This window comes from Enhydra lutris, unplaced genomic scaffold, assembly GCF_002288905.1.
Source record: "Enhydra lutris kenyoni isolate GAN:26980312 unplaced genomic scaffold, ASM228890v2 scaffoldscaffold46, whole genome shotgun sequence".
NCBI lineage: Eukaryota > Metazoa > Chordata > Mammalia > Carnivora > Mustelidae > Enhydra > Enhydra lutris.
Window position 1 is genome coordinate 14,244,255 of NW_019154130.1, and position 26,220 is coordinate 14,270,474.

The 26,220-nt window shown below is 44.5% G+C and overlaps 1 protein-coding gene across 1 annotated transcript; it reads left to right on the forward strand.

Annotated features, from left to right (window-relative positions):
- Window positions 1–26,220, forward strand: LOC111156339 (transmembrane protein 233). The gene is made up of 2 exons (XM_022517106.1): window positions 1–186; window positions 26,080–26,220. The coding sequence occupies exons 1-2, from the start codon at window positions 1–3 to the stop codon at window positions 26,218–26,220; spliced, it is 327 nt and encodes a 108-aa protein (XP_022372814.1).

Sequence of the window (26,220 nt, forward strand, 5' to 3'; positions counted from 1 at the left end):
ATGTCTCAGTACCACCCCAGCGCGGACTTCAAGAGGGCTCTGGACAGCAGTCCAGAGGCCAACACCGAGGATGACAAGACCGAGGAGGACGTGCCCATGCCCAAGAACTACTTGTGGCTCGCCATCGTCTCGTGTTTTTGCCCCGCGTACCCCATCAACATCGTGGCTTTCGTCTTCTCCATCATGGTGAGTGAATGAGGACCTGGAGCAGCCAGGGAGGGAAGACCTGGGAGGCGTTGCCAGAGTGCCGGGGACCCAGCGCGCTCTCCACTGCTCCCTTACGCGCCGCCCGCCGCACCCCGGGTTTTCGGTCCTTTGCGCCTCCTCCTCACTTGTCTCAGGCTTAGCACTCTGCCCTCAACCACCAGCGCCTCCTCTGCGCTGCCTGTGGTGCCCAGAGCCCCGACCCAGCCTCTCCCAGGCCGGCTTTCCACCTCCTTCCAGCACCCATCGTGCACTCTGCCCAACCCGGGGAGTTCGCCGTGGACTCTGCGGCTTCTTTCCCTGCCTGCCTCCTCGGACATTCGCAGGCACTGGTCCGGTTCTTCTCAACCTGCTTTTCTAGAAGCTCAAAGTGCGCCACCCTTGCAGGCAAAAGCCCGCCCCTTTCTCTGAGTGCACGGGTTCCATGGCCCCCTCAGAGTGCCGCGTGGGGGGATCCCCCTCTCCAGCGCGAGGCACCCTTTTAGCATACAGTCTTTGCTCTGCTGAGCCCAGGGCGCCGCCCCGGCCACTTTCTGGGGATCCCCAAGCGATTTCCGACGCTCTCTCCTTGATCCTGGTCCCATGCCGTCTTAGGCAACCCCGTTCTCCCGGGCAACAGCTCCTTCTTCCTTCTCTTTACGCCAGCTCCCCTCCTTGGCATCTCCAGTAACCCTTCGGCCCTTTCTTTCCAGCGCGCCCGCTTGCTCTCCAGGCTTTTCTCCAGCGCCCGTTTTGCCCCTCTCACCTGCAACGTGCGCCCGGGCCTCTCTTTTACTCTTTCTGCCCCAGCACGTTGTAGTTCTTCCCTCGTTTGCTGCGCGCGGACCCTATCTCTGCCTCTCTTAGCGTCCCCCAAGGGCTCCCAGGCTCCCCTACACCGCTCAGTCCCGCGCCCGGGGCGCTCCCGCTAATGCACTGGCGACTGGGCGCGCCCTTAGCGCGTTCGCCTCCCGAACGCGCGCCTCTGCCGAGTAGTGGCTGCTGGTGTTCAGTCCGCCCTCCCAGAGCTCGGCTCCGCAGCCTCCTTCAGCCCCGGTAGGAACTCCCGGACGAACCCCACCAGGAGGGCGGCATGCACCCGCGAGGCCCTCGCCTTATTGACTGGAGCAGCTGGCCCGGGGGTGGCGGCGGGGTAAGGTTCCGACCGGCGCTGTCCCGGGACAACCCTTGCCGCGATCTCCCTCCCCAGTTACAGACCGAGAGAGTCCGATTCGGCTCAGGGAAGATCGAGAGTCACTGCCCCCTTCCCCCATTCAGGTCCCCCCACACTTGCCCACGGGTGGCACCCTATTTGCCTCGTTGGTGCAAAGACCTCATTTGTACGCGCAACCCTCCCGTCCCCAAACCCCGTTTGTCCGCATCAACATTCAAGCATGCCGCCGCTTCCGTTCCGACTGCCTGGGTTCAAACCCCGGTTCCGACCGCGGACTAGCTGTATGATCTCCGGAAATCACCGCATCTCTCTTCAGTCTTTTTGTCTGTAAAATGGGAAGAATCATAGCCACGGTTTCTTGAGGTGGTTGTATTAATGATTGTAAAACGCTTGATGCGGTGTTCAGGATGATGTTATTATTAGATCTTTACTCAAATGTCACTTCCCTGGGCCTTCCCTGATCCTGGTTTCCAATCAAAATCCCTACAAGCTCTACTCCCCTGCCCTTGCTGTTTCCCCCCTAGAGCACTCCTCTTCATGAGACAGATTGTTTTATTTCTTAATATACTTACTGTCTATGTGCCCTCCTTAGAGTATAAGCCCTATGAGGGTAGGAGTATTTGCGGGTATTTTTTGTTGCTGTATCTTCGGCACCTAGGAGAGAATCTGGCAGGTGGTGGATACTCCATAAATACACGAAATGAATGCAAGTGTGAGTGAATGAATCATGACGTCTGCTTCACTCCTGCTGCCCTGTTCCACAGACTGGAGCCAGGAAAACCTTGGTATCAGGTTCCTGAGGACCAGCCAGCCAGTTTCCTCTCTTCCTTCCTCACCAAGAGATATCCGGTCTTGGGTTTTCTGCAGCAAAGCTGGAGAGGACGCTGCAGCTATATTCTCCAGGCGGCAGCAGACACTCTGGCTGGAACTGGTAGCCACCTCTATCCTGATTTATTAATGAATCAGCAGCCAGTTTGCCCCTTTCCCATGGCCAATTACAAAACTGCCTGCAAAGGCTTTTTCCTTCACTGATCTGAGATGAGCTAACGCTCCAGCTGGTGGTGACAGGTTGGATACTAATGATGCCACTTGGTGTGTCTGGTGGGACAAGACTGGTACATGCTTTGAATGGAAACCTCTTTTTTCTGACCACCCTCTTCCCCATTTCCTCCCTCAAGACTTTTCCAACAGTTTTATAGCAAGACACCACTCTCACGCCAGAACACAGACACTGGACTTGGAAAGTTGACTAGAGGCCAAGTTTCACACCTTCTTAAAGACTTGGTTTCTTCATCTAGAAAATGGGAGTGTGAAAAGCATTTTTAGTTGTGCAAAACTGTCAGAAAGATGGAACAGGATAAAGCATGTCCAGCTCCCAGCATCGTGCTAGGTATGTGCAATAATCTTTGCACAGATGGATAGATTTAGAGCCTGGGAACAACATATGTCACATATGAAAACAGAAAGATCATCAACTGAGTGAAACCCAAATTCTGAAGAGCTTCCCACACCTTCCCCATCGCACACTCTCTAAGGTGTTTTCCCACTGACACTACACAGATCTGGGCTTGACACGTTTCATGATAAAGACTCCAAAATCCTAAGAATAGAGAGGAAGAGGAAGGGTGTGTAGGAGGAAGGGGGTTGACCAACCCTGACAGCTGTGCGGCTTGCCTATGGTGTCTTGTGGGGTCTTTTTTCAAGTCTGACTTACCTATAATTTGTGGTGGTCAGGCACACCATTACTCAGTGTGGTGCCATTCCCCATGGAGGCATTTAAAAATGTTGGGGAGCATCTTTGGTGTCACAGTGCCTTGGGGCCCTACTGGCATTTGTTGAAAAGGACAAAGAGTACTAATGTCTTGCAATGCTGGAGTCTGTCCCCCAGTGGAGAACGGACCTCCCCCAGACATCAATGACACCCCAAGCAAGAAACACTGCAAAGGAATGCAGAGTGATATAAACATGACTGTATGGGAAATACTGATAAGGCTCAAAAGAACTAGTTCCCAGAACTGTAAAAAGAACCAGCAATCTCAAAACAATGAGATCTTTATTTATTAAACCAAGCCAGAAAAGACTTCTATAAATTACCAAGTTGGAGTGGATGCTGGGGAATAAGAAAACTACCTTTGAGAAATATACATCGGAGAAGAATGTTCTTCCAACTGTGGGCATCTATGGTCTTCCTCCACCCTGTGTGGAGGTAGGGAAGTCCTGCAGGTTGGGGGGCCAGTCAGTGCCCTACAGATGAGAATCGGTACAACATGGCTTGCTGTATTGGAACTCTGGTGGGTTGAGCATTGCCAGTGGCAGAGACACGGAAATCTTTGCCTCTCTATTAAAAGTGTACTTAAACTCTACTCAGTTTCAGGGATGGGTATCTCAAGAACTTCTCCCCAGGCTGGGCCACTTCTAGCCCATATCACATGTTCAGGGAATTCGAAAATGACATCCCTTCTCCATGCAGATGCAGCCCTGCACCAGGGCACATGGCTTAGAAAGTAGAGCTCAGCCTGGCTTTCAAGCCACATTCCCCATGCTCCCTGGTTATCTCTGTTTATTCCATCTGAAAGGAACTCCATAATTTCCATATGGCATTTGATTCAAAGAAAGAATGTTGGTTCATTCAACAAATATTTACTGAGCACCTACTATATGCCAGACTCTATCCCAGACATTGACATACTCTCTTAGCTCTATCAAGGGGTAAATAAGATCAACAAGGTTTCTGCACTCTTAGATGAAGAAGGAGAAAAGTTCTAAGCAAATTGCAGGAGTATTGGCAATTTTAGATTGAGTTCTGTTGGTTGTGTACATGGAATTTGCTACCTGACTCAAGAGACTGAAGTTGAGTCCACGCTGAGCCTCCATTCTTAAGGAGGTCATGATACAATCATCTGCACAGCTGAACCAATCTGATCATCCTAAGTGTGGATACGAAATAGCCAATGACTTTGGACTGGATAATCTATAAGCCTTCTTTCATCAGAACAACTTTTCCATCGCACTTATAGAACCTGCCTAGATACCAAGCACTGGGGTTCAAATCCTTTTCTGCCATCTGCTGTTTGTGATTTCATGCCACTGACTCAATCTTTCTGAGGCTTGGTTTATCAACCCTGCAAAACGGGGGTCATGATAGTACCTACTGAAGTACAGCCTTGGAGACTGAATGATAAATGTTTTCATCCCATTGTCTAGGACGTTGCTAGAACTCACGAAGTATGATGATGGTGATGATGGAGATCACAATGATGTATATATTTCAGGGATACAAGCCATTGCCTTTTCCAGTGGCAGTTTTCCTCTTTTTATTGAGAACAGAAAATTCCGTAAGATCAAAAGCAGTGACAAGAAAATATGTCACAGGAATAAATAATTGTTGTAGCCTAAAAGTAAATATTAATGCTAAACTGGGATGTGTACAAATAAACAAGGAATATGGAACAGGCCTATTTTTCTCCACTCCCTTCTGCAACCACTTAAAATGACAGTAAGTGAATCTGAAAGAGTACAAACATCCCAGGACATATTAGGAGAACAGGTGAAGAGAGGAGAGAGGTGACAACATCTTGGAACATGGAAAATGGTTAGTTGAGCATTGACTTGACCTTATAGAGTAGATAATACTGAAATTTAAATCCTGCAGAAGGAGGATCCAACAAGAATAAAGTCCATTTACCTTGAAAACTCTAGAAAGGCTCAGAAATTGGAGATACCAGTTGATGATATCACCTTTGAAGCTAGGAATAAAGAGTAGGGTTGAAGAGTGGAGGAGTCTTTGAAAGTCTGTTTAAGAAGTTATTACTACCAGAGATCATCAGCCAGCCCCTGCGGTAAGCACCTGACAGAAGAAGGAGATTTGCTCTCTGGTAAGATTGAACAGAATGGCACCAGATACGAGGTACAGCTGAGGGTAAAGTAAAGGTATCATTGAACAAGAAAGGCTCTAGCCCCTGTCCCCACTTTGTACCCTGACCCTGGCATCCAGGCAGGAGACTGGAGAATTTCTCTCCAACAAGGTGATCATACCAAAAGAAAAACACATACAGACACAAACATGTAGAAATTCTCCAGAGAAATGATGAAAGCCCCACCAGATCATACAAGTTGCCCGTCTGCTGACAAGCCCCATCCTCATCCACAGAACTTCCAAAAAGGTTTTCAGTGTCTTACTTTCAAATAGGAACAAGCAGTGGGAGATTATCAGATGTTTGAGAAATTCTTCTGCATTAAGAGACCTGTGGTTTACAGAAGAAATTAAGTGTAAGGAGATAAATAGTGCCAAAAGCAGAAGAAAAGTTAAGGGTAGCTGATGAACATGATGATGATGGTGTCCACAAAAAAAGAACAGACTGGGAAAAAAATAAATCAGAGAAGCAAAACAGAGATCTTGGGAATTAAAAAATGAGGGTTGATTTAAAAAAAAAAACAGCAGACATATTAGAAGTCAACATTGAGGGAAGCTCAAGGAAGTAATACAAAAATCAAAAAAGATGGAAAATGTGGAAGCAACACAAATGTCTGTCAACAGAAGAATGAATAAATAAAATATGGCGTACACATACAATGGAATATTATTCACCTTTCAAAGAAAGGAAAGTTTGACACATGCTACAATTTAACCCTTGAAGACATTATGCTAAGTGAAAGACGCCAGCCACAAAGGGACAAATATATTATTCCACTTACGTGAGGCACCTGGAGTAGTTACATTGATAGAGACAGAAAGGAGACAGTGATTGTTAGTGGCTAGAGACAGAGGGGAATGTGGAGTTATTGTTTAATGGGTACAATGTCTCGACATGGGGAGATGGAAAGTTCTGGAGACAGATGGTGGTTATGGTTGCACAACAGTGTGAGTGTACTTAATGTCACGAACTGTGCCCCTAATAAAACAGTTAATATAGTAAATTTTATGTCATATATATCTTACCACAACTCAAAAAATGAGGAAGGAAAGATAGAAATAATCAAGAAAATTTAAGAATTGTTCCCAGAAATCCAACATCTAATCAGAAAGTTCATAAAAGGGGCACCTGGATGACTCAGGTGGTAAAGTGTCTGCCTTCGGCCCAGGTCTTGATCTCAGGGTCCTGGGATTGAGACCCACATCAGGCTCCCACCTCAGCAGGGAGTTTGCTTCTCCCTCTTCCTCTCCCCCTGCCCATGCTTTCCCTTTCTGTGTATCTGTCTGTCTCAAGTGAATAAATAAAAGTCTTTTTAAAAAGAAAAAAGAAAGTTCAAGAAAATCCAAACAGACAAAACTGAAGGGAGGAAATTATTAAATAAATAGCTCTATCTATGTCTAGATAGATGTCTATCTATCTATCCAGAAAAATGTCTGGAACAGAATACTTGAGTTTCTAGATTGCAAGAATCCCTTGATACCCAATAAAATGAATGAAATTATATGTGTACCAAAGCATATCATGATGAAATATCAGATATTTAAGGGTAAAATTTCTCTTGAATCCCACAAACTTATAAGAAAAAAACATGCCATGGATGCATTCATAATGGCTTTGGAATTCTCATAAGTAACAATGAAAGTTTTTTTTTTTTTTAAGATTTTATTTATTTGACAGAGAGAGGGACAACAAGAGAGGAAACACAAGCAGGCAGAGTGGGAAAGGGAGAAGCAGGCTTCCCGCCGAACAGGGAGCCTGATGCGGGGCTCGATCCCAGGACCCTGGGATTATGATCTGAGCCGAAGGCAGACGCTTACGACTGAGCCACCCAAGTGCCCCAGTAATGCTGAAAGTTAAACAGTGGAACAATGACTTCAAAATCCAAACGGAAAATTGTTTCCAACCTCCATTTAGACCCATCTGAGCAATCAGTCTTGGGAGAGAAAAGAATAAAGACATTTTCAGATAATCAAGATTAAAAAAAAAATCCAAACAACAACAGCAACAAAAAACTACCTGCCATATACCTTTCCTCAGAAAGTTACGGGAGGATGTGCTCCCCCAAAACAAAGCAGTAAATCAAGGAAGAGAAGGACACAGGATCCAGCAAAAAAGGTCAACACAGAAAAGAGGGTAAGAGAAGTCCTCTTGAAAACAAGGCAGTGGGTCTCATAAACGTGCAGAGGATACAGTGGATAATGGATCTGTGGTCTGAAAGCCACTGTCAAAATCCATTATCTGGTCATGGGCTGGCACAGTAAACTACAGCCCTACCCTGTGCCTGACCACCCCTGCTCTAGAAAACAAGGTTTGTGGTCAAAAACAAAGTAAATGTCCACAGGATGAAAGACAAACCAAACCGACTCGTGTTTCCATCCGACCCAGGCTCCACTGGGGTCTGCTCATCCATCAAAACTATATTTCAAGTGGACTTCAATTAAGTTTAAAGGGGAGTTTTGGGGGTGTGTTGTTGTTGTTGTTCTTGTCGGGCTTTTTGTGACTGAGACAGAACTTGGAAATCACAGCTCTCCGCCCAGGCAGCTAACCCAAGAGATTTCACTCTGCTCACACGTTGGAACTCTACATGTCATGGCTCACTGGATCTCTCAATGTGACTTCTCTTCACCCTCTCCAGCTCTTCCCACAGAACCGTCAGTGCAGAAATGGGGTATTAATAGTATGGACCCTTGTGATTTATCTTTTTTTTTTAAGATTTTGTTTATTTATTTGACAGACAGAGATCACAAGTAGGCAGAGAGGCAGGCAGAGAGAGAGAGGAAGGGAAGCAGGCTCCCTGCTGAGCAGAGAGCCCAATGCGGGGCTCGATCCCAGGACCCCAGGATCATGACCTGAGCCAAAGGCAGAGGCTTTAACCCACTGAGCCACCCAGGCGCCCCCCCCTTGTGATTTATCTGTTATGAAATTCTGTACATGAAGCTCTGATGAGTATTAAAATGATTCCAGATGATAAAGACATTACCTGAAGTATGCCACTGTTGGAAATTTCTGTTAGAGACACACGCCGATTTTCTAGATGTGCGTATCATCCAAGCCGCTGCTGCTTTCTTGACTACTACATGGCAGAGGGTGGCCACTGACATTTGTTACTTGGGAATCTAGAATTTAAACTGCCATCGGAGTCCTTCTAGTCCCAGGTAGAGACTAAATCTATTTCAAGATACTACTCTTTGTGTTCCTATTAAAAAAAAATACCTTTTTCCCCCCTTTCAAGTTCCTATGTAAATCCCAGTTAGTTAACATACACGGTGTAGACTCTAGTGATTCAACACTTCCATACAACACCTGGTGCTCGTTACAAGTGCCTCCCTTATTCCCCAGCACCCATTTCCCCCATTCCCCCACCCACCTCCCTTCCAGTAACCATCACTGTGTTCTCTATAGTTATCAGTTTGCCTGAAAGAAAATATATTTTCTTTTATTTATTTTTTACTCTTTTTAAAATTTTTTTAAATTTCTTTTAGCATTACAGAATTCATTGTTTATGCACCACACCAGTGCTCCATGCAATACATGCCCTCCATAATACCCACCACCTGGCTTTTACTTTTTTAGAGAGCGAGGGAGCCTGTATGTGCGCACAAGCATGGGGAGAGGGGCAGGGGCAGAGGGAGAGAGAATCTTAAGCAGGCTCCAAGCTTAGCGCCTCAGCAGAGACAGAGCCCAACACAGGGCTCGATCTCATGACCCTGAGATAATAACCGAAATCGAGGGTCAGACCCTTAACTGGCTGAGCCACCCAGGTGCCCCTTAAAATACATTTTAAATACCATTTTAATTTACTAATAAAATGATACAATGGCTGTGTCATAAGCTAATGTGGGAAATATAGATAAAACAAGATTGGCTGCTAATAGATAGTGAAACTGGGCTATGGGAACACGAGGAGTCATTATACTATTTTGCTGATTTTTTTTCACATTTAAAAAATTCCATGACAGTTTTTTTTTTTTAAAGGAAAAGGATGGGGCACCTGGGTGGCTCAGTGGGTTAACCCTCTGCCTTCAGCTCAGGTCATGATCTCAGGGTCCTGGGATCGAGCCCCGCATTGGGCTCTCTGCTCAGCAGGGAGCCTGCCTCCCCCTCTCTCTCTGCCTGCCTCTCTACCTACTTGTGATCTCTCTCTCTGTGTCAAATAAATTTTTTTAAAAAATCTTTATAAAGAAAAAAAGAAAGGAAGGAAGGAAGGAAGGAAGGAAGGAAGGGGGTAAGGAAGGAAGGAAGGAAGGAAAAGAGAAGGAAAAAAGAAGTCCGGCCAGAATCTGTCTCCCAAAGTCATCAAACACTGCCCAGATAACAACAGCAGCTATTAAATGAGCTGGCAAAATGGGGCCATGGATGAGGTGCAGTTCGTCATTAATTAGAAAGCAAATTATTTCTCACTTATAATGTATGAATTTTTTTTAAGATTTTTTATTTATTTATTTGACAGAGATCACAAGTAGGCAGAGAGGCAGGCAGAGAGAGAGGAGGAAGCAGGCTCCCCGCTGAGCAGAGAGCCCGATGCATGCGGGGCTCGATCCCAGGACCCTCGGATCATGACCTGAGCCAAAGGCACTGAGCCACCCAGACGCCCCAAATAAGGGTGAACAACACAAGTATTTTTAATGGGTCTCCCTAGCCGAACTCATGCTCTTCCTCCCTCATTCTCCTTTTCTGTAGGTGAAATTCAGAAAGTCACCTTTCCCTTTCCTTTACTCTTTATATGTCCTATTCCCTTGCACCGAAAGAGACTTTCTGTATTTAACACCCTCTTCTGATAACTTCTTTTGTTCTTTGTTCTGGATAATTTTGGTAGTGTGCCATTGCCGTTGTCAATATCATCACCATCATCATCATATTGTCCACACGTCCTTACTTCTCGAAACATTTTAATATGGACACAGTTTCACTCTTTCCTTGCAAACTCCCAGGGAGGTATGCAAGAGAGCCGTCTGCCCCATTTATCCATGAGGAAGCAAAGCTTGGAAAGGTGACATGGAGTAATGTATAGAAATGTTGAATCACTGTATTATACACCTGAAACTAATATAACACTTTATGTTAATTATACTGGGAATTTTTTTTAAAAAGAAAAGAAAGAAAGGTGACCCTAGTAGATAAAATCAGACACGACAGTCCTTACCCCCACGGAGTTTAGAGTCTAGTCTCTTAAGGATTATGATCAGGTGGCTATGCCTCACCCTTTGATAGGAATACAGCTTTGATGTTCTGAAAGCTTTCCCTTTTAATAGATCTGCCCCACCAATAGAGGAAGCATCATATAATGCTCTCAATTAAGTCTGGCAGAAGTCCTCTCTAGCGTTTTGGTTTCAATGATAGGCAAAAGGACAATTCCCACTTGTCCTTGAAGATATTTATGGAGAGGCACAGCCCAGAAACACAAGAAGGAGAAAGACAGGCATGAATGAATGAAGGATTGATGGCAAGGAATTGTGCCTCGTGGTCTGCAAGCTCCATCTCTGAACTCCCAGCACTACCTTTAGGCACAGAAACTTAGGAGCAAGCAAAATTGAAACGAGAAATCCCAAAGTCAGCTGAAAACTCAGACGTTGTTACTAAAGGGCCCAGGTCTATCAAGCTGGTTTTTTTTTTTTTTTAAAGATTTTTTTATTTATTTGACAGAGATCACAAGTAGGCAGAGAGGCAGGGAGAGGGAGAGAGGGGAAGGAGGCTCCCAGTTGAGCAGAGAGCCCGATATGGGGTTCGATCCCAGGACTCCGGGATGATGACCTGAGCTGAAGGCAGAGGCTTTAACCCACTGAGCCACGCAGGCACCCTATTAAGCTGTTTTGATGGGAGCCTTGTTATGGAGGAGTTAGGGATCTAAGACAATGCTGATCTACATAAAGAGTTCTTACAGCTGAACAAAAGTATCTGAGGCTGTGCTCAGGCATTGATGTTAAGTCTGTATAGGTATGTGAGTCTATGGGTGTGTGAGAGAGTAGAGAGACAGACAGAAACAGAGAGGCACAGAGAGATACACACACATAGACAGACAGAGAGATAACCTCACTTCCCACTGCCCAAATACGTACTAGAGATATAGGGACGGTGAAGAGGAGGATGGTTTTGAGAGAAGAGGTGTCTTTTTTTCAAGATTTATTTATTTATTTATTTGAGATAGATAGAGAGAGCACCTGAGCGCAAGAACAAGCCAGGGGAGGGGCAGAGGCAGAGGGAGAAGCAGACTCCCCACTGAGCAGGGAGCCCAATACGGGACTCGATCTCAGGACCCTGAGATCATGACCTGAGCCAAAGGCAGACGCTTAACTGACTGAGCCACACAGGTACCCCAAAAGAAGACGTGTCTTATAGAAAAGGGAACATGTTCTAAAATTAGGATTTCAGTATGGGCAATTTAATAGATCCAACCATAGCAAACAAAAATTTTAAATACCATACTGTTTTTCATAGCGAAGCCCACTTTTTTGTTCTGTCCCTCAACCACAGAGAGGGTACCTGATGCTCCTGAGGTAAAGTTCTTCGTGCTTTTAGAAGTCACGTGGCTCACAGTATCTCCCCTTGAGCCACTCTCTCTCTTAGGTATCTACCAACAAAAAGAAGTGGACTCTGGCGAGAATGTATTCGTTCACTTCAACATCCCATGAACCCCCAGAAAGTCCCTTCCACATTTGTGCTTGATTGTGACAAAGTCCAAAATCCATTTTCAATGAGAAGGAAAACAGAAGAGGCAGGGCGAGTATGGCCAAAGACAGAGAAAGCCCAGGTCACGAGGCTTTTCTTCCAATTACAGCATCCTTGGTCCTGGCCGCCATGGTAGGAAGCTGGCTGGGAAGCATGTACCTCTGAGTTTCAAAGAGAAAAATCTAGGAAAAGGAATTCAGATGGGAGAAGAGAGCTTTAAGCCAACCCAAAGAAACATCACTCAAATATGCCTGGTCGCCCTTGGAGGAGATGCCACAGCACGTGGGAAAACTCTGGCCATTTTTCAAGGGTAGGAAGTGGGGGGCAGTTCTCTCAAATTCATGTTTGAATACTATGTGCCAGACATTATGGTGGCCCTTAATACAGCTGACATTTGGGGCATCTGTGGGCTAACTCATCCTCTGACTAGAAGAGGCCTACATTCTGGGTCAGTGAATTAACCCCACTTCCCCTCAAGATTTCTGAACCAGTTAAGAAATAAGACACAGGAAAAAAACAGATGATCTGTTTGCAGAATGTGGCTTCAGATCCACAGCCAAAAGGAACCACTCTGCCCCAAACTGGGCACAGGACAACCACAGCCTTCCCTTGCTTGTTGAATGAGACAGTCAAGGTCTTGGTTCTCTAGGAACTTGTCTTAGTGGGAGAAGACAGACCATACACAGGTTAGCACATAAACAAGATCATTTCAGCAACTGGTAAGAGAAAAAACTGTGAAGAGTTTATTCTCACTGTGAGGAGAATAAACAGGGAAATACGACCAGTGGTGGCAGGTGGTGGAGAAGAGATTCTGCTTTAGAAATGGATGGTTGGGGGGTGCCTGGGTGGCTCAGTGGGTTAAAGCCTCTGCCTTCAGCTATGGTCATGATCCCAGGGTCCTGAGATCAAGCCCCGCATGGGGCTCTCTGTTCAGCAGGGAGCCTGCTTCCCCTCCTTCTCTCTGCCTACGTCTCTGCCTGCTTGTGATCTCTGTCTGTCAAATAAATAAAGAAAGAAATAATCTTAAAAAAAAAAAAAAAGAAAGAAAAGGATGGTTGGCTGAAGGATGAAATCAAGCCAACCATGGGAAAAGCCAGGCAGAGCCAGGCAGTGCAAAGGCCCTGGGGCAGAGTAAGCGTGGTATAATCCAGGGACATACGTGAGGATATCTAGGTCATCCACTTAAAATGGACCTAACTCCCCCAGGAAGGAATCCCAGAATAGGCCACAAAATGGAAAGCTAGGGCTTCTGTTACTCAGGTTGGGGGTGGGAGGTCACACAAGACCTCTTCACAGATCATTACTGTGCCTCGGCCTCAAGCCAAATTGCTCCCATATGTGGGACCAAATTATTGGTTTACTTTTACTTCAACCTTCATTCCAAATTAGAACAATCACTCAGAACTAATTTGGTCACTGAGGAAGCAATACCCATTTTTGCCTGGGTCCCAGTTTCCCTAGACGTTCATGACCTGTGAGTGCAAACACATTACCAAACAACAGCCCAGGCTTCATTTCTTCTTGCCCCTCCCTGCTACGTCTCCCCCACCCCCCCGCAAAATTCCTTTCTGTATTTCTGAGAGGGGTTTCTCACGTGTTCACACAAAACCGTAATGCGTCAACTGTTAACACCAGCAGGGCCTGGCAGCTGCTTCCAGGCGACACTGGGGTAACCATCAAATATACCTCCCGAGCTGCTTCTGAGCCCTCACATTATCTCTTGCCTGACACCGCCAACTTCTCTGGCCTCCATCATTGGTCCCCTGGAATCCTTAAGGTGCAAAAGCTCTGTCACCAGGTCTTCCTTCTTAAAAAAAAAAAGTGTACAATTCAAGTGATTTTTTAGTATACTCACAAGGTTGTGCAATCATTACCAGGATTTAATTCCAATAAATTTTCATCACCCCCAGAAAGAAATTCCATACCCATTAGCTTTCATTTGCCATGCCTCTTCCCCCTAAGCCCTGGCAACCACTAATTGACTTTCTATACCTATGGACTGACCTATTGTAGATGTTGCGTATAAACGGAATCATACATTCTATGATCTTTTATGTCTGGCTTCTTTCACTCAACATAATGTTTTCCAGGTTCAGCCTCTTATTAAAAGCGAAGTAATATTCCATTGTATGAAAACACCCTATTTTGTTTCTCCATTCACTTGTGGATGGACACTGGGTTGATTCCATTTTTTGGCTGTATCAGGAATGCTCTGTGAACGTTCATGGACAAGTTCTTTTGTTTGTATGTTTTCACTTCTCTTGGGTATGTACTTAGGAGTGGAACTGCTGAGTCATGCCGTAACTCTACGTTAACTTTTTTAGAAACTGCCAAGCTGTTTCCAAAGCAGCTATGCTGTTTTAACGGCTTTGTGCTGGAGGGCTCCAATGTCTCTACCTCTTCAATAAAACTTTTCTTTTTTTTTTTTTAAGTTTTTTAAAATTTTATTTGTTTTAGAGAAAGGGAGTGTACACACAGGTAGGGGAGGGGGCAGAGGGAGAGGGACACGTAGACTCCCCACTGAGGGCAGAGCCTGACACGGGGCTCATCCCAAGACCCTGAGATGCTGACCTGAGCCGAAATCAAGAGTCGGACACTTAACCAACTGAGCCCACCCCCCACCCGTGCCCCTTGTCTGTCTTCTGTATTCTAGCCATCCTAGTGGGTATCTTTTGGTTTCGGTTTGCAGCTCCTTAATGACAAATGATATTGAGCATCTTTTCATGTCCTTATTGGCCACCTGTACATCTTGTTTGAAGAAATGTCTGTTCAGATCCTTTGCCATTTTTAATTGAGTTCTTTGTTTTTTTGTTGTTGAGTTGTAAGAGTTCTTTATATATTCTGGATAGAAGTCCCTTATCTCATATGTAAGCAGCATATTGTCTCCTCTGTAATAGGCTCTCTGGCCCTTGTTTATTTCACTTGCTTTGTGACCCTTATTGCGGGGGAGGGGGGGGCGGGGGGGTTGTCTATGTGTTTCAGAGTTTCCAATGAGAACTTTTTTTTTTTTTTTTTTTTTTTTTTTGCTTGTAGCCTCTCTCTTTCCGCCAACAAGAATTGGCAACAGAGTCAAACGCAGATACTAGTGGTTTGGGCTCTGCACTCAACTCCAGTTTGAAATCCAGCTCTGCCCTTTCACCTAACTTCTCTGAGCCTTGGTTTTCCCACCTATACAATGGGAATGTTAGTGCAGATCTATTCGCATTATTTCCTTTTTTCTTTTTTTTTTAAAGATTTTATTTATTTATTTGACAGAGAGAGAGCACAAGCAGGCAGAGAGGCAGGCAGTGATAGAAGGGGAAGCAGGCTCCCTGCTGAGTGGAAAGTCCAATGTGGGCCTTGATCCCAGGACCCTGAGACCATGACATGACCCAAAGGCAGGGGCTTAACCCACTGAGCCACCCAGGTGCCCCACTGCATTATTTTCAAGATTAAATGAGGTAAGGCTGGGCCCTTCACAGGCATTATCTCAATTAAGCCTCACAATCAGCCTGTGCTGTAGACATTATTATCCCCATTTTACAAATGAGGAAAACTGAGACTCCCAGCCATCCCTACAAAACCTTATTTTCCCTTGAGGTCAGCTACTACGGTATTAAAGATCCAAATATCTGTTGTCTGCAATAAAATGAGGCATAGCACAATTCACATACCCATGGACAAGTACTGGGGGGAGGGGGCTCCATTTAAGTGAAAAATTGTCAGTGACTCTGGCTTATGAAGTGAAAGCAGCTGAATTTCCTTCATGAGTGCTTGACCTCAAGCCAAAAATTCCTTATTCTTGTCATTCACACAGCAAACCCATGCCTGTCTAAGGCAGAAGCCCACCCTTCAGAACTCTGACACAGAAGTTAGATGACACAGTTTACCCTCTGTTCTGTCGGTTCCTAAAATGACTGGTTGGTCACCTTGGTCAGAATGTTAAGTTGGCCAATGGCTTCATTTCAACGTCTGCTCGCACTGTTTGTGTTACTGGTTTGCTTTTCTGTCGATTCAACCTCATATAAGGGAAGTAAAGGCATACTAAGTGTCAGACCCTCCACCAGGCACTGGAAAAAGGGTGATGAGTAAAAAGAGACATGGCGCCCACCCTCATGGAGCTCAAGTCAGGTGACGGAGTCAAACACTCAATGAGACCATCAGCAACAGAGTAAAATGACCGAGTCGCACCGAGAGGAGGCCATGAAGGAAACAGACGCAGACTGAGTCAGCACATAGGTCAGGGAACCTACTGAAGATGGGATGACCTGAGAAGACTGCCTTGAGGAAGGAGACATGAAAGCTGAGGCCAGAAGAATGAGCAGATCCTGGCCACATGAGACATCAAGGGAAGTGGGCTTCCAGCAAAGGAAATGACCAGGACAAAGATGGAGGGGGGGGGCAGTTTGGAAAGAGGGAGGTGGAGCAAGGATGAAGGCTCCAAATGGGGCTGGAAAGGCAGGCAGAGGTCAGATCCTGCAGGACTTGGAAGGCCATGATTAAGAACATGCGTCTCTCTCCCAGGGCAATGGGGAGCCAAGGACAGGTTTCTAACCAAGGTTGCTAGGGGCTCCCAGCCAAGGTCACTAGGGGATCCCATCCCATCCCCCCACACAAGTGATTTATGTTCTCTTCTCTTATGGCATTATCAGACAACAAGAACTTTCCAGAAGAACTACTTCCCACTGTGGTGTCACTGGCTGCTAAGGCTTCACTGCTTACCTGTCCCAGGTAACAGAAATGTGCCTTCTATGCCCTATTAAAGGGGAGGAGGACTCTTGGTTTTTACCCAGGTCTTTTTTTCTTTTTTTTTTTTTAAGATATTATTTATTTATTTGACAGACAGAGATCACAAGTAGGCAGGGAGGCAGGCAAGGCGGTGGCGGGGGAAGCAGACTCCCCACTTAGCAGAGAACCCAACGCGGGGCTCGATCCCAGGACCCTGGGATCATGACCTGAGCTGAAGGCAGAGGCTTAACCCATTGAGCCACCCAGGCGCCCCCCAGGTCTTTTTTTTTTCTTAACAGTAGACATAATCATAAGGAAGAGCAATTGGGCACAGGGGATGTGGAGCACACCAAAGTGTATTTAATAGCTCATTTGTTTTCATCTTCGTCAATCAGCATATGGTATAATAATAATAATATCGATGTAATAGCTAATGCTTACTGGTGCTATTTACCAAGCGCTGCTTGAAGCATTTTACATGTATTAACTCATTTAATGCATTATGACTAGGTAACCAGAATATAAAAACAACGACTGACTATGTCTTCCATTGTTATTATTTTGTGTTTGGTGGCTAATTTTGTTTGAGGGTAAATGTGGGATTACCGAGCACGTTTGGTGGTAGACAAGAACAATGAAAACGAACACATTTTTGACAGGGAGATCAGGAGCACAGATTAGAGGCATATTTGCCCTATTTTTCACCTAAGTGGCCAAGTTTTTATTAAATTGGAATCAAGTCAGCTATGTGAAGCTGGGTTATCAACAGTGTATTAAATCTAGCTCTTGGGCTTTTATGGACATAAAGATGTAGTTATCATAAGAGCTTTGTCGATTAACTTACTATCATTTGGTGATGTTTGTAGTCCCCTTAGAAAGCTGCCTTTGAAAACAGACACATTATCTGCTTCCCTGTCTCTGGGTCTCAGTTTTCTCGGTGGATACAATTTTTAACCCCCATGAGGATCATGGTGAAGATTCAGTTATATGATGGCATAAATGGTTAGTCCAGGACCTGGCACAAAGTAGGTACCTCGTGAATATTAACTATTATTTTGCCATAATTATTATTGTAACTAACATAGCCCCTGGTTTACCCTTAGCCTCTTCTCATCTCTCTCTCTCTCTTCCCTCCTTCACTCCTGCATTTCCTTCTGGGTTTTCTTAAATACCTTCAGTAAAAAAGTTATTTCCTACCCCTAGAACTTTGCACATGCTGTCTTCTCTGCCAGCCTTCCCCTTCCCCGCCAACTCTTTGCAGGCCTGACCCCTTCTCAAGTCTTCACGTGTCAGTCTGCCTACCAGCATCTCAGTGAGAGCTCCCTCCCTGCACCCCATTATTCTTGCCTTAATAATGTTCTGTCATCATCTTGTTTATTAACACATTTACTTATTTTTGGTCTTCACCAGAATGTAAGCTCCATGAGGGTGATGGAGAGCACTGTCTGGCACATAGTTGGTGGTCGACAAATAATTTTTGGATGGATGGATGGATGTCCATCTAGGACAATGGCTCCCAACTCTTCTTGATATAATCTGGGAAGCTTCCAAAAAAGTATTGATTCAATTGGTCTTGGAGTGGGCTTGAGCACAGGAATTTGTAAAGTCCTTCCAGGTAATTCTAAGGTCAGCTGGGGCTGAGAACCACCAATCCAAGGGAATAATAAAAAAAAAAAAGTACAACTTGGAAGAGCTGCATCTCAGGCCCGCACCTGGCAGACACTCAATAGTGATGCGGATTCATCTGGTACCATGTGGGACATGGCAAGAGCTCTGCTCTAAGAGCAGAGGGAAAGGACAAAGTACTTCCCATGTTTTTCCAGCTCAGGACAGTGGTGAAGCTTTATCATTTAATGTAAAGTGTCACAAATTTCTAGAATGTTGGATCCCCTCATGTTCAACTTCAGTTAACAAAATTTATGGAGTCACATGGAGTCTCTCCTTCTTGGAAATGTGGATGCTAGGAGTTGCCTGAACCCTCCAATAGGCAGCCAGGAGTCGTGGCTTGTGACACAGACTTCCTGCTCCCTGCTGCAGTTTTTGGTTTTGGTTTTTTATTTTTTAGGGATATTTTTGGTTTTTGTTGTTGTTGTTATTGTTGCTTAGTTGTTGGGTTTTTGTTTTTGTTTTTGAGATTGGGCATAGAAACAGTCCCCCTCATTTCCAGTTCCTGACCAACATTCTTTCTGTGAGTATTTGAGTGTCATGTGTCCCTCCAGGGAGGGGATGTATAAATATGCTTGAAACAACTTGATGAAGTGACCATGACATCATTAGTATCCACTGCAGGAGAAAGGAATTCACCCACGTTTCTGTCAAAGTGTGACTTCCGCTGGCTCGGGGCAGCTCACCAAGACCTAGATGCTCTCCTTAGGTTCTGTAATGATCATTACCTTTTGTCACCATAAACCCATGCTTGGAGAAAAGAGAAAAGGCACTGCTGGGGACTCGGGTGCCTTGCAAAATGTGTGAAGAGGCCTCATTTGTTCCACATCCTGAAGAAGGTTCATGTGCCTCACAGAAGAAGAGAAAAACTGGACGGAATCTAAAGGTCCCTCTTTTTAACATACTTTGCGTGGTGAGCAGAAATGGCAACTTGCTGTCCAGTATCTTAAAATAAGGGCAGTTGGGCTGGAAAATTAGGAGGTCTACAGCTCAGAAGAAAACTCCAGGCACCATCCAAGCACCACATCTATGAGTTAGAAGACAATGAACACAGACACAGGGGAAGGATGTAACATGAGAGAATTTCTGTATGTGGACACTCCAATCTAGATGACACAAAATTTTATGAGACTATATACATACCCCCCCCCAAAAAAAAGAGTGCATGTAAAAACTGGTGAAATCTGAGTGAAGTCTATGCCTGAGTTAATAGTGTCATACCAATGTTGGTTTCCTAGCTTTGACAAAGTACTATGGAGACATAAGGCATCATTAGGGGAAGCTTGAGGAAGTGTTTGTGAGAACTCCTGGTATTATCTCTAGTTTGCAACTTCTCATGAGCCTCAATCTATATCAAAATAGAAGCTATAATTTGGAAAGAAAATGAACTGGGAGAAACCAGGAGAAAATTTTGCAATATATGTAATAGATTAAGGTACATTATCTGCTGTGCTATTCAGTACAGTTGCCACTAGCCATAGGTGACTATGGAGTATTTGAAATGTGGGTAGTCCCACAAGTCTTAATGACATTATTTTAGACATGCTAGGTTAAATCAAATACATGTTATTAATTTCCCCTATCTATTTTTACTTTTTTAATGTGGTGACTGGAAAATTTTAAATTACATATGTGGCTCCTATTCTATTTCTGTTGCACAGGGGTGATCTATAATATATAAGAAGTTCTCACAAATCAATAAGAAAAAGACAAACTGATAGTAAACCGGACAAAAGGTAAATACAAAATTCATCAAGAAGAAACACAGTTGACCAATAAACATCCATCCATATAACAAGTATTTATTGATTTCCTATGTTTCAGGCACTATATTAGTCACCAGAGAGAGTTTTAAATTAGCTGTTCTTAGAAAGTCTCTCTAAGAAGGTGAACGTTCGAGTAGAGGTCTCAAGCACATGAAGATAGCTCAATCTCACCACTGAATCAAAGAAATGTCATTTTGAGGTTCTTTGTCACCTGTCAAAATGGCAAAAAAAAAAAAAAATACATTGGTAACACACAGTTTTGGCAAGGATGTGGGGGGAAGGGCACTTAAATACTATTAGTGGCCGTATAAATCTGTCTAGCTTTTTGGCAGGACAATTAGATAAGGATGCCTACTGAAGCCCACTGTGTAATTGTAACAAACTTTAAATGAGTGACACGGGTAATGGTGAGGAGCAGCCCTGTACGTGACTACTACAGAGCCATTAAAAAGGAGACAACTATGCTCACAAACTGTAAGTCTGAAGGTATTTGAAAACAAAAAGTTACCTAAAAACAGTAACAACAAGCACAATGACAATTGAAGATTTTCCCCCAAGGATGCAAGAATTAGGAACTCTATCAATATAACTTGTTATTTTAAATCATGCCTAAGCGGGGGCGTGGGGGGATGAGAAAGAGATAGATCTAGAAGCACTAGCTTGAAAAGGTGCACCACCTGTAATAGAGGAAAAACACAAGTTGCAAAACATATATAGTATAATGCTATTCATATCTTTGGGATAAAGAGAAAACAAAAAACTCTGAGTGTGTATGTGCACATAAAATTTATGTAAAATATTAAAGTTAATTTCATTATTTATTTTTATTTTTTAATGGGGCAACTAGAAAATTTAAAATCACATACATGCCTCCCATATTACTATTATACAACACTGGTCTACAATATATAAAAAGTTCCCACAAATCAATGAGAAAAAGACAAACTAATAGAAAACTGAACAAAGGAAATAAGTATATCAAGAAGAACTACACTTGGGGCGCCTGAGTGGCTCAGTGGGTTTAAGCCTCTGCCTTAAGCTCAGGTCATGATCTCAGGGTCCTGGGATCGAGCCCTGCATTGGGCTCTCTGCTCAGCGGGGAGCCTGCTTTCCCCTCTCTCTCTGTCTGCCTCTCTGCCTACTTGTGATCTCTATCCATCAAATAAATAAATAAAGTCTTTTAAAAAAAGAACTACATTGGGGCACCTGGGTGGCTCAGTGGGTTAAAGCCTCTGCCTTAGGCTCAGGTCATGATCCCGGGATCCTGGGATCGAGCCCTGCGTTGGGCTCTCTGCTCGGTGGGGAGCCTGCTTCTCCCTCTCTCTGCCTGCCTCTCTGCCTACTTGTGATCTCTGTCTGTCAAATAAATAAATAAAAATCTTAAAAAAAAAAAAGAACTACATTTAACCAATAAACATTCATATACATATATACGCACTTTACCAAACTAGCTATGTGACTCTGTGCAAATCACTTTAATTTCTCTGTACCTCAATTTTCCCACCAGTAATACGGAAACAAAAAAAGCATCTACCTCACACACTTGTTACGAAGACTACTGAGATAATCCTTGAAAAATATTTACCACAGTGCCTGTAACATATAAATAGTCAGTAAAAGTTACCTGTTATCATTATTAATTTTGTCAAAGAAAGACTCAGAGACCAAAACATTTAGAAAAAATTTCACTTTAGAACGAAATGCAAGGAAGTCCAACTTCGAAAAGACCAGCTAGCACAACACAAAGTATTTCAAGGAAACAAATGCAAAATTGCCAAGGCTACCAAGATTTACAGCAGTCTGTTCATGATTTAAAAACTTAACAAAGCAAAACAGTAACTTTCTCAAGAGATTACAATAGCCACAAAGGAAGTGACCCATGTTTGGGTACCAACATTGCACAAGGCAGAGATGAGGCGGTCTTTGCCAAGATTGATGGGAAATATTCAAGGGTTTAATATTGGAGCAATGTGGAGTCAAAAAACTGACTCTGTATTCTTGGGTTATCTCAGGGTACAAACTGCTGTTTCTTTATCTTGATGAAGATACATGATGTGCTTAGCCATAACAGAAGCAAGAGAGTGTCAGTTTTCCTTTCATGTTATTCATGGGGGGAAAAAAAATCTAGAAGCAAATCTACCAAGCTACAAATAATGGTTACCTCTGGGAAACAGGATGGGGAGAAGAGCTTACTATTTACTGGATGTTTCTGTAGCATTCGAATGCTTTATGTGTTCGCAAATTACATCTGTAATATGTAAAAGAACTAATAAGATGATCTAAGCCATCCCGTTTCTCTCTGGTTCTTGCACAGCAGATGGGATAGTTTGCTTTCTAGGCTCTTCAGAGAAAGATTTATAAACTATGCGTTTTCTCTACAACCCATTTCCACCACTTCAGTCTGTAGCATCTGTCAGGAGATCCTTAGCAATTCCAATGGGGAAGGGAAAAGAATGACGCCCACCGAATGGAGGAGGGGAACATTAATTCCCTCTCGTTTCTTCATTAGATCTCCACCAAACCCTAAGACTCCCCAACTCCTTCAGAGTGAAATCTGGGAGTTCAAAAGTCTCCCACCCTCTTCTCTCCATATCCTTACATTTCCCCCGTAGATTCGCCCCTGGGTAGCCCGTTTTTCTATGAGTCCAGAGGAGGAAACGGATTCCTAAGAGAACTTGGGGGGAGCAGAATCCACAGTGGATACCAAAAGGACCCCTCATCTGTTTTTCAAACCAACCGAGGCTTCATTCCTAGACAACCCAGCATGTCCCTTAGGAGCCTCAGCGAGAGGGTGGTTTGCAGAGAGAAGGGTCGCATACAAGATGCCAGACTGTCAGTAAGCGATGTGGGTTGAGTAAGACTCACTCGTGGCTTAGACCCAAATGCCCGTCGGCCAGGCCACCAGCAGAGCCCTGCAAAGAAGTGACTCTAGAAGCCCCCATCTCCCCCGAGCTTACGGACACAGATAGAGATGTGTCTCTCAGTATGGCACCAACTTGCCACTTCCCACTTGAGACCATGAAACTGGGTTTTTTTCACCAAACAGCCAGGAGTTGACGACATTTGGGGAAAGGAGGGGTCTCGTTATTTTTCCACTGATCACAACAACACAGGTGGATTGCCAGGACGGAACACCTCTCAGAACTGGGTTCTCCAAAGCAGCATGTAGGGTAACAGTCACTTGAGGAGCATCTGAATCTATATCATTTTAAACTGGACTGTGAAAAATATGAAAATTAAGAAATAAGTTGGACTGTGAGCTCAGCATTTGGGGGGCTCTAAGATTCTATGCAGCGTCTTTGATCTAAAACAAAGCTCTCAAACTTGGGTCTTCAGAGATGCTGCTCCAACAAGGGGCAGAGCCTGATCATCTCTGATTCTGGTAAATAGCCCAGAGGAGTCTACACCAAAGACCTCTCAGTGTTGGAGGAAGAACAAGACAGACAGTGGCAATTCACAATAAAAGCTAACATTTGGGGCACATTTACTATGGGCCGGGGCAACGCTCACCATAGACTCACTGGCTTTAACTCATAACTCGCTGACTCCTCCACTGTGAAGAAGGTGCTTACCACCGTCTCCAGTTTATAGATGAGGACACCAAGGCTTGATCAGTTGCTCTCATTCTCATAGCAGCTAACACATGGAATTTGAATTCAGCTCTCATTTTGCTTAGAGCCCGTGCTCTGTTGCACACGTCCTCGGAATTAATCTTAAATTGGTGGGCACCTTGACCCTGCAGGGCGTTAAAGATATCTATCTGGACCAAAGGGTTTCAATCTTAAGAAGCTTTAAAAAAAATACTGTAGCAGCAACACAAGTGTCCACCAACAGATGAAGGGATAAATGTGACAGTATACGTACAGCGGAGTATGAGTCAGCCTTAAATAGGAAGGAGATTCTGGGCGTCTGAGTGGCTCAGTGGGTTAAAGCCTCTGCCTTTGGCTCAGGTCATGACCCCAGGGTCAACTCTCTGCTAGGCAGGGAGCCTGCTTCCGTTCCTCTCTCTCTGCCTGCCTGTCTGCCTACTTGTGATCTCTCTGTCAAATAAATAAATAAAATCTTAAAAAAAAAAAGGAAGGAGATTCTGACCCATGCCACAACACGGATGAACCCTGAGGACATTGCTAAATGAAATAAGCCAGACACAAAAGGACAAATACTGTATGATTCCACTTACACGTGGTACCTAGAGTGATCCAGTCCATAAGACCGAAAATAGAATAGCAGTTGTTGGGGGCTGGAAGAATGGGGAGTTAGGATTTAATGGGAACAGAGTTTCACTTTGGGAGGACAGATGGTGGGGATGGTTGAACAACAACAAAGCGAACACCGCTTAATGCCACTGAACTATTCACTTAAAAATAGTAAAAATGGTACATTTCATGTATATTTCACCACTTTTTTTTTTTAACTGGTATCTGGTCCCCATACCAATTAAATCAGAATCTCTCCAGGACATCTGTATTTAAAACAAACCAACACTAGCCAGATGTTCCTAATAAATACTCAGGGTTGAACACGCACTCCAGGATTCAGGGCTCAGAATTCTGGAATTCTTCCTGCTAGAAGTTCTGGACGTCACTGCAGGTCCCTGCCTTCCCATTCACACCCGATACCTGAGCACAAGCCCCCAGCTTGTTGCAAAGGTGGCCAGAATCCAAGAATTAATGGAAGGTTCTGGAAGTGGGAAGCTCAGCTGTATACTGGGTGTTTCCCTGGCTTGTAATTGTCTGCATGTGCCTAATCCTCCTTCACAGTCTGGGAAGAGGAGAAATTATTACCGACATGCTGTGATTTCAGGCTCGGGAAGAGAGGTTCCCACTGAAATCTAAAATTACCCGCACTGATCAACCTCTGTCCGTAACTCATGAATACATATTTCCAGTCTTCTCTCAGCAGCACCAGAACCTCTGGGGGAGCCTTAGCAGTGGGAGTCATGATAAAGAAAGAGGGCTTATTGTAAGATTGTTCAGCTGTCCTGGCCATCCGCTCAGCAGCAAACATTCTCTGGGCACCTCCTCTTTGCCCCCAAACAAACTCACATCCTGTAGAGAAATGGTTATATTCATTCACCCCCTCAGCCAATACTTATTTCTGGACTTCTACAAGGTAGCAGACACTGCTCTAAGTACAAGCAACAAAGGCGATATTTAAAATATTCAACAAGTATTCAAATATTCAACAAAATATTCAATGAGGAAGGACATTCTGCTGGGCCCAGTCGTAACCCTTAAGTTGCTGGACCGGTAGGGATTCAGAGGTGGCGGACCAGGATGGCTGGGATTTGGGGAGGGGTCACTGCTATTTACCAGCCAGTATAGAAATAGTTTAGTATTTTACCAGCTGGGAAAGCCATATGAATAAGTACCCATTGACAGTGTGGCTTGGGGAGAGAGGGGGACAATTCAATCAGAGACCTCATGGATTGAAGGTCTAGGGCAGGAGAAGCGAACTTTTTCTGTAATGGGCCAAGTAGTAACTATTTCAGGCCTCGAGGGCCATATGGCCTCTGATCTGGCCACACAACTCTTGCAGCATGAAAGCAGCCACAGACAATAGTAAACAGATGAGTGGGGCTGTGTTCCAAACCAAGTTCATTCATAAAACAGCAGGCTGGATTTGGCCCATGGGCCAGGGTTTGCAAAGCCCATTCTGCTGGATGAGATGTGCACACCTGTTCGTTATACAAGTATTTGTTCAAGCATCCTCTTCATGACAAATATGGCACTGGGCACTGGTATACCTTACTGAACAAAAGGTAAATGGTCCCACATAGCAATATTCTAATGGGAGAGGCCAAAGCAATCCTTTTAAATGTGGTATAGTAAATACTAAGATGAAAGTAATAGGGAAATCCAGAAGGGGAAGGAAGTCAACCCAGGAATCCAGGGAGGGCTTCCTGGAGGAGGTGACAACCATGTTGCCTGCTCAGATCAGTCTGAGAAGCACATGTCTTTCTCTGTGGGTCGTCTGTCATCACATTTTCCTTTGTGTCTCCCAGTCTCTGAACAGCTACAACGAGGGAGACATCGAAGGATCCAAGCGGCTCGGGAGGAATGCCAAGTGGGTGGCCATCGCCTCCATCATTATCGGCCTTCTCATCATCGGTATTTCTTGTGCAGTTCACTTCACAAGGAAGTAA